At 39.2% G+C, this 9,294-nt stretch overlaps 1 protein-coding gene and 1 non-coding gene across 2 annotated transcripts in view; one reads left to right on the top strand and one right to left on the bottom strand.

Annotated features, from left to right (window-relative positions):
* Positions 1–8,916, bottom strand: part of LPXN (leupaxin) — a 31,848-nt gene extending 22,932 nt beyond the window's left edge. The window contains exons 1-3 of the mRNA XM_006918793.3: positions 7,892–8,916; positions 6,269–6,341; positions 2,150–2,307 (exon numbers count right to left, since the gene is read on the bottom strand). Coding sequence (XP_006918855.1) covers positions 2,150–2,307; positions 6,269–6,341; positions 7,892–8,032 — 372 coding nt within the window. The 5' untranslated portion in view covers positions 8,033–8,916. The remainder of the gene's footprint in view (positions 1–2,149; positions 2,308–6,268; positions 6,342–7,891) is intronic.
* LOC112485403 lies at positions 3,212–3,329 on the top strand. Its single transcript, XR_003048419.1, has one exon. It is a non-coding gene; the product is annotated as a 5S ribosomal RNA (ribosomal RNA).
* Positions 8,917–9,294: the final 378 nt, after the last annotated feature.

Here is a 9,294-nt window from a genome sequence, read left to right as displayed (position 1 = left end):
AAATGCAATTGTATAAAAATGGCATATAACAATGTCAGATGTTTAATTTTGACCCTTTGAATTGGATGAAAAAATTAAACAATTTTGGAAATAACAAATTCTCTAACAGGGGTCTCTGCTGACAGATATAAATCTGACCTCATTTGGCGGTTTTGCAAAGGTGTGCCTTACAATGACATGTAAACACACCTCCTGCAGCTGTACACGTTCAGTCATCATCTTTGGGGTCATTCTTCTTAAATTATTAACTTTTGAAATAGATGCTGATGCTTCTTCACCATATCTGTGTTTTCTGGCTTTTAAAAAGACAGTGATATCTCTACTTGCCTCCATGGTGGACAGTAAATGTTGACAAGTATTTTGTGCAAATTACATATTTGTCATCAACTTTCTTAAGATAATTAAACATGTAGTTTTGGTTTTGGTTTTAGTTTGAGCCAAATGCTGCTAAAAGCATTTATCGCAAAATTTTAAAAAGCATTACCAAATAATAAAACAAAGTTATAACTTTACACATACAAGTAATGACAAAACTGCTTAAATATAAACATTTAGATTATACCTCACTTCATGTCCAGAATGCTTAGCCTCTATCTCCTGAACAGAATTTGTATGACATTAAGCCACAATTTCCCATTTTTCCTTCTAACTCGAGAATAGAGGCATCTCACAGGCCACCACGGGGAACACAGCAGGTCATGCATGAGTGGTGGTAAACCAAGTGGCCAGCAGGGGGGAAAGCCTCATAAATTGTCCTGCCACCTCCCAAGACCAAAGGAATTAGCTGGCCTTGACTACTGTGCTTAAGCTCTTAGCTTTAACAGCCAGAACCTTGCATATTACTCTTAAAAGGGTGCTGTCACTTAGGTTTTGTCTGAACAAGATCAGGAAAGGAGACGAGATATAATTTAGTCACATTTTAGACTTAGCCATAATGAAGTAAGAACTGTTCACTGCATGTGTGTTTTGTATGCTATTAGATGAGACTGTAAAAGAAGCCAGGAGAAACTAATGGAGGTCTTTTAACCCATGCTGGTTTACTTTAATGTAAATGCTAATAAGAAAACTTTATAAAAAATGGAAAATCTGGGGTAAAGGTTAAGCCAATAAATGGATATCAAGAAGACAAGCATAAAACCAGGGCTCTTGGTCCCATGTGAACCAAGACAAATGGACACCCCATTAAGGCCAGTGTAAAGACTAAGACTTTTACTCCAAATGAGATGAGAATTCACTGCAGGTTTCTGAGCAGAAAAACAACATTATCTAAATTTTACAGGATCACCCTGGCTGCTATTTTGAGAAAAAATTAAAGGGGGCCAGAATAGCAGACCAATTTGGGGCTTATGGCTATAATCTAGCAGTGAGAACAAAGACAGTAACTCACTGGTGTGGAGTTATATGTACAGCCTGAAAATGGTATCTGTTCAGCTAAAGATAAGAACAGTTAAAGGGGGAACCTACCCATGGGCTCGATTTTCAGGTCTGTGATGCTGGTGATTTCATATACTAGTGTACAATGGAGGATCAGAATATCATAGTCCAAAGACATCAGATATGAAAAGCATCTACTTAATTCCTCTTAGACTAATTCCATTCTTATCAAACAACCTTCTAATTATAACATAGGTACATGTATTTTTCATAGGAAGGGAATACATATATCAGCAAATATGAGCATCTATTCTACCTGATGGTTTTAACTCTAACTAGAAATTAACAAATTGGATTTCTGGTGTTTTTATGCATCCTCTTTTATGAGTTTAGTTCGTTCATGGCTATTTCCTAGAGCTTCATCATCTCTGGGTATACGAATAACTGAATTTCTTAATATACTTAGCAGAAAATAAGACCTGGAAAGTGGTGACCCTAAAAAGTCACTCTGAAAAGACTTGTCTGAGCTGCCACCTGGCCTTATTGAAAGTAATATCAGAATATTCCAAGTAAATTAGGGAATACTTTGTTACTATGCCCTCATTAGAAAAAAAAAATTAGTTCTCAAAGTTATCATTGAAGGATTTTTTGTTGTTATTGTTCTCTTTCTTGGATATATGATTGTCCTTTCATATCATTTATGTGAGATATAATTCATTTTCAGAAATGCACACAAATGTCTGTTTTAAAAGTACTCCAATAGATGAAAAGTTACCGGCAAAGAACTTGTGCCATCCTGAACAGAAAGGATCTCTGAGGTCTCAGCACGGTCACTCTCCTTTTTGGAATGCTGATCCACGGGAAGAGGAGCCAGGCTGGAGTATTCATCACTGTCCTGGAGGGTGGAGCGTTCCAGTTCCTCCAATAAAGCATCTATATCATAAGACACAAGGTATCATGATTTAAAATATGTAAGTCTTCTGGAATAATTTCCCCCTTAAACAGCCCCACTGTGCCTCCATTCATCTCCTTCTTATCTTGCATTAAAGCTATTTTCAAACATCTTCCCTTACTCCTTATTTTACTTCAAGAATGTGGTCTATTCTATCAGGAGGTGTCTTAAGCCTCCACACGCTATGGCCTGTTTCTTGTTTCCTATGGTTGCATTCAATTTCATATTCTCAATCTATAATTTGACTCCCTTTATTGCAGCATATTGATTTTTATCATTCATTTCAGGTGAACTGCCCATAAAGATCCCCAACTAAAAAAAAGTAAATCCTACATATTTTTCTTATCAAAAAAATATAAGCAATTATATTACAGTTTTTAAAAATATACCAGGACAGTAACATTTACTCTTAATCTTGATTATTTTTTTCTTATATTCCAAACACCTAACAAAATTCTCAAAGCTAAGTATATGTATTCTGTCTTTTAGGGTGTGGGGATAAAAGAAATTGAGAAAAAAAAAATCACAAAATCAAGCAAGATGTGGTGATGTAAATCGTTGAGATTATTTCTCCTGTATTTTCTTGGACTTTACAAATATTACACTATTACCTTTATGATATAATGAAATTAATAATAATTAATAAAAATTAACACGTGACAGGCACTGTGGTCAGGAGTTTATATATTTAATTTAGTCATCCTAATTTTTAGAGGCAGGTGATATCATCGTCCTCATTTTGTAGATCAAGAAAGGGCCAAATAAATTGTTTGAGGTCACATCACTATTGAGCACACAACCTGGCTGTCAGCTCTTGGGCTATCTGACCTCCAGCCTCTGCACGAACTTCAAGTCAGAAATTCCAGTTCCCATTCTCATGTGGATGTCTACAGCCATGCAACCCTGGATACACCCGATCTCATCTGATCTCGGAAGCTAAGCAGGGTCAGACCTGGTTAGTACTTGGATGGGAGACCACTTAGAAGACCAGGTGCTGTAGGCTTTAAAACAATAACAACAACAACAACTCTCAACATTCTTGTGCAGATTTTCTGGATCATCTGGGCATGACATGTTCTTCTCTGAAGCTGTTTTCTTATCTATATAATGGAGCACTTAAATTACAATAGTATTTTTCGAATTGTGGGTTGAGACCCATTAGTGGATCACCAGTGGTTTTCTTACAAGTTAGTTTTTAAAAGTTTGCAAAGTACTGATTATATTATTTCTAAGGATCTGCCTAGTTCCAAAGTCCTCAGATAAGGAATATGAACTTCATTCTCATGGGAAAAAAAAAAAAAAAAAAAACCTACACCAGATTTTCATTTATTTCAGATGTTGGAGGGATGAGTATTTCTTCATGGCATAAGAAAAGATCTAATCATTTTTTTTTTTACAAATAAAATCTATAGCTCTTTCAAAATCGTCTATCTCACAAAAATATTGAATTTTATGCACCATTTCAGAGATAAGCAAACTGAGCTAAATTCTTCAGGGTGAATTACCCTTCAACAAATAAATTGTAATGGAAAAAGGAGATGGAAGGGAAACCAATAAATTAAAAAAGACATTAGAGACTTTTAACTAATTTCAGTATATGAACCTTAAACAAGTAAACGAAAAAAGAAACAATCAAGAATATTAAACATGGACAGGATATTCAATAATATTAAGTAACTACTATTAATTTATTTTATGTAAGGATATTTGATAATATTAAGGAATTTCTGTTAACATTTTAGGTGTTATAACAGTATTTTATGATATTAAGGAATTACTATTAAGGATTTTATGGATGTGGTAATGGTATTATGTTTATTTGTGTAAGTATATATTTATTTTAGACATTACGCTGAAATATTTATAGAGTTTAAAATTATATACTATCTGAAATTGCTTTAAAATAATACAAGAATGAAAGGAATGGGTGAGTATGTGAAATAAGATTGGCCAAGACTTGATTGTTTAAGCTGGTTGATAAATAACATCAGATTTCATTAAACTATTTTCTTTACCTTTGTATATCTTTAAATTCTCTATAATGAAAGGTTTCTAAAAGAAAAAAAAACTTCTTTCCTCACAACTTTACTATCCAGACCAAATGCCAAAATTCTGAGTTTCAAATTTTTGGTCTGTATCTTTCTATTAAGAAATAGCCCTTTTCTTCTCTCTTTTCTAAACTTTGCTCCAACCAGAAGTCATGGGTCCTCCTGGATTCAAAAGAAAAAAGACTGTTAAAGATTAGGAGAGAGGGGAGGCTCTCTACAAGAGAAGCAAACCCTATCACTAAGAGTAGAAAGTTACCCTTAGAAACACCCACTAGCCAAAGTTACTGAAACTCTCCCGACTGGGGCATGAGTTAACAGCCCTTTCTCTTCCTGTTTGCTGAGTGCACATGTCACCAACACCCCGAAACAATCTTGCCTTTTGCCAGATTCCGTAATTTGAAGATGACCAATTTCAGCATGACAAATACCAGATGACTGGTGGTAAGGGGTACTAGACTCAAATTTCTAGTCCTTGTCTGTATGTAGCACTTGATTTGTGGAAAATAATCAGATACTGAGCGTCTGAGCCAATACACTTCTAAAATCGGAGAATACCTTGTAGCTTAATCTGTTTTGGTGTCAGGTGCACCTGGGAGTGACACTGAATTAGTCGTTTTGCTTTTCTTAGTTTCTCATTTAAAAAATAAAAAGTTTGAGAGGATTGCTTCAGACACTAAAATAATTAACAGGTAAAAATGTCTTAAGTCACTGAAAACTATTAGCTCCTTTTTAAATTACCTGCATGAAAGCCATTAGGTATCCCTAAAATAAAAGAGCAGAGCTGGACTCTAGTGAAACTCAAGTGGAAATGTGAAATTCCTGAACCCCCATACAAGATAAGAATTTGGATTCTATCCCAAATCCAAAATATATTCTACCCCAAGTATCATATAGGCTTTACCACCAAAACAGTTCGATATGTATTTATCAACCACCACCTTTTCCTCTTCCCTCCTGTAATTTGCCTGCCTCCCTCTATTCCTCCAGCTCTTAAATTATACTCCAATTTTTTAAGAAGACAATATGCAAGATAGCGTGGGGGGTTTTTTGTAGTTGTCGTTTGCACTTTTGACATACCTCAAATATACAAAAATCCAGAACACTGTGAAATTAATACAGCTTGGAAATTGGGTTAGTGACTCAGTGTTAGTAAGGAAGCCAGCAACGAAAGTTGGCAAACGATATGGAATGAGTCCCAAGAATGATAAACCTTTCATTATTCCAAAGTTTGAAATCAGCGATCTCTCTTGAGCCATGTGGCCAATAGTTTCGCTGCTGGTTTTCATTGCTTTGGTATGGAAGGAGGTATCATATTTGCAGGCTATAGTAATCTGTTCCTTCAGAATTCCTCTGAATAAATAGCTTAGCAATAAAATCACTGGAATTTTAGTGCCGTGTTTTCTTGATTTAACACTAAATCATGGAACAAATGAAACCACCTTGGCCTTTCTCCAACCTTTGTGAATTCCTTCATGCTTGTATTTCTGTCTTCCTCTCATAACACCTTCTTCTTTCTTTTTCTCCCCAAATCACATCTCTGCAGTTGCCAACTTGTGTGATCACCCTGTGATCTCCAGTAGCCCCCAAAGGATAAATGCTCATAATAAAACAATTTCAATCACAATTCAATCCCAAATTGTTTGCGCAGAGTTTATTCTGTAGTTAGCATCACACTCTCCGCCATTTATGCCACTGAAAACAAAGAACCCGTATTTTCTCCCAAACAATCATAGTTCCTCATGCTTCACTCTTGTCTAAGCTGAGGTCAGGAGAGAAGTGAAAATAAAATCTTCCAGCACTACTGTTCATCTAGCCAGCAGCACTTCCCACCACATATGGAGACAGTAGCCAAGTCTGTATTCCCTGTTTCTCCTCCAAGAAGCTCCTCACTCACCCAACTCTTCCATTGTCACACACCCAAGATGCTCTCGTGCCACAGAGGTTGTGAGGTGCCGCCTTGGCGTGTGCTGCAGGAGAGGACCGCAAAGGAACTGAATGAGACAGTGTGCAGCAGCCTCTACAACCTTTTTGGTTCCTGTATTTGCTTAGCACTTCCTCTCTTTTGATTTAGTGAGGGTTTTTTTTTTCCCCCCCTTTTTTGTAGGTCAGGGTTTTAAAAATGAGACTGACAGAAAGGCGGGTAGTAAAATTGGAGTTCTGGTGGTGCTGGCCAAGGTGATTAAGAATCAAAATTAATTGCGAAAAATGTGAGCACCTACTATGTGCCTGAATTCATCTTAAATTCATGGAAATGGCATATTTTCAATTGTGGTATCCCACAGTAACTGTGCATCGAGGAATCTGTGTGTGTGTATGTGAAGCTGGGGGACCGTGGAGGCATAGTCTCCTTCGTAAAATTTGCATCAGAGTTATCCAGCTGTCTTTTTTATTATTATTTCATTTTGCTGTCTTTATTTACTTAATTATCCAGAAATTATGTTTACCTGTTTTGCTGAATAGATTGTAAATCCATTAAATGCAGCAGAGGCATAACTCACATTTGGATTCTCAAGGCCAGGTTATTTCAGTGGTCCAAAATGCAAACAACTATAAGGGTCATGAAGAATAAAACTGGAAGAGTTCAGACACCAGGTGCTAAGCTACAGACATCTCAGTTAAGTTTAATTCCTCCCTAGTTACTGCTTTATAGCAGTCTTCTGAAAAGTGATGAAAAACTTTTCTTTGTTACCACTGATTTTATTCACCTGAATGAAATAAAACATTTACAAAAGGCCTATTGTGGGAAGCCAGTGTGTAAAGAACTATAATTATAGCTCTGTGAAATAGATACTACTTCCATTTCTACCAATGGTGGAATAAATTCAAGGAATAGTAACTTCCTAAATAGAATTAATAGGTAGCTTTGCTACTACTAAGTCCACATTTAACTTCGAAGACTGTGAACTTTCCTCTACAACTCAGTGGTCTTTTTTTTAAGGTGATCATTCTCCAAACCCTAGAGACTCTTAAGGCTTTTTTTTTTTTTTTTTTTAAATGGAGCCTCCCATTCTGCATTACTATGAGCAGCCATTGGATGTCAGTGCTCTTCCAAAAGTCTACTCACTGCAAACGAGTCTGAAAAAATTCCCATCCACACTATGCCAGTTTGCACAACTGAAATGCCATTAGCTCCATCAAAGTGCAGAACACTCAATAGAAAACAGAAAACATTTGTCTAATCTGCAGTGGTAACTGAGTCAAAATATTAGGAGGAAAAATGCACTTCAACACTTGGCTTGCAAATATTGGACTCTATCTGCAGTTTAACTGAATGATTCATGTGAAAGTTAGAATTGGATGCCAGATCTTGTTTACATCGCTTTCTTTTGAGCATTTTATCTCCGGATGCTTTATCGTCCAGGGGTAAGAAATTAGTCCTGCAAATCGCCCCTTGATTATAATGGGCGAACGGAGGCAAGAAAGGAACGCAAGAGGCCCGCTGTCATCACCAAACGCAACGTGTAGATAAGCAAATGGAAACTCTCGTTTAACGCATTAAGACGATTTAGTTGCATACCCTAGTGGCCACAAATTCTGACAAAGCTGCTAATCTGTTTCCTGTGCAGCAGAAACATTTGAAAACCGCAGAAGCAGGTGGCTTCGGAGCGGGAAGCGTGAGGGAGATCTTCAGTCTCTTCGGGTTGGTGACTCTAGTCATGCTAACTTCCCTCCAGGCCAAGGACCGCAGCCAAGTTAAGAAGCCGACGCCAGCTCCTTGGTCTCCACAATGTCTACCGGAAACCAACTCCACAAGTCTTTCCACAAACTTTGATTAACAATCAAATAAGAGGTGAGAATTGTGCTACGCCCCCGGCGACCCAACGGAACCAGATTCGGTCCCTGACCTTTGGGGGCTCAGTTTAGTGGGTCAGACGCAGGATGACGAGACGAATATTGCATACATGAACGTTAGCTGGTCCCAGATAAGGTGCCACCTATCCAAAACCAAGGGCTGTTACGTGACAACCCCAGTAATGCTTCGCCAACGCCAAGCAAAAAAGTCGTGAAAACCTTCCCAAGAAATCCTCCAGTAACTGGCCGAACATTTACACCAGATCTGCGCAGGCGTCGCACCTAACCCGGAAATACTGCCTCCCTGGAAAAGTAAGCCTGGTCTGTGTAAATACTAAACTACCTTCCCCACCGTGCGTCAGTCAGAAACTCCCCGGCATCCTCTTCTCCTCTGGTTTCCTATCTTTTTCCCTAAAGCATTAAGAGAAATGAGACTTCATCTCCCAGAATGCTTTTGGGCAAGTTAACCATGCGCACGCGCCGAAGAGGCGGGTCCTCCTTGCCCTCACGACCCCGCCTCTGTTCTACCGCCGCCATTTTTTCAGAGACTTTCATCCGGCAGCCGACGCGGCTTTTTTTCTTAAAGGAGAAGCGACAGCTCTAAAAATTTGCCCCTTCTCCCTGCAAGACCTGGCAGCGCTGGGGACAGAAAGGCCACCACATACAGGAAAGTGGGATCAGGGTGGAGGCAGAAGAACGCCGAGGCTACTTCCGTGGCCTAAGGAAGGCTAGGAAGAGCCCTTGTGGCATTAGCGGCTCCTTAGGGAGGCAGGTGCGCGCGCAGCCACTCCAGGGTGCGCGCGAAGCGGGGAAAGAGGTGCGTTTTCTTCCCACCAACCTCCTCGCGAGACCTGCCTCTCTCACTGCCCCTAACGCGCGAGGAGCTCCGGAGGGGGGGGAAAGGTCACTTTAGGATTGTCGCGAGACACAGCCGTTTAACGGTGAGAACGGGTGCGCGGGGAAGGAAACCTCGCGCGCTCCATTGGAGCTCTCTCCTGATTGGTTGAAAGGAGCGGTGGGGGAGGGAACCGGTACGTCGCTGCGTGAGAGACCGTGGGGGGCGGGGCGAAGAAGCCATTTCTCTTCTCCGATTGGTCCGCTGAGCGTCTGTGTCGGGGGCGCGCGCGC

Source organism: Pteropus alecto, unplaced genomic scaffold, assembly GCF_000325575.1.
Source record: "Pteropus alecto unplaced genomic scaffold, ASM32557v1 scaffold668, whole genome shotgun sequence".
NCBI lineage: Eukaryota > Metazoa > Chordata > Mammalia > Chiroptera > Pteropodidae > Pteropus > Pteropus alecto.
The sequence above is the reverse complement of the archived record's forward strand: the minus strand, read 5'-3'. Positions and strand labels throughout refer to the sequence as shown.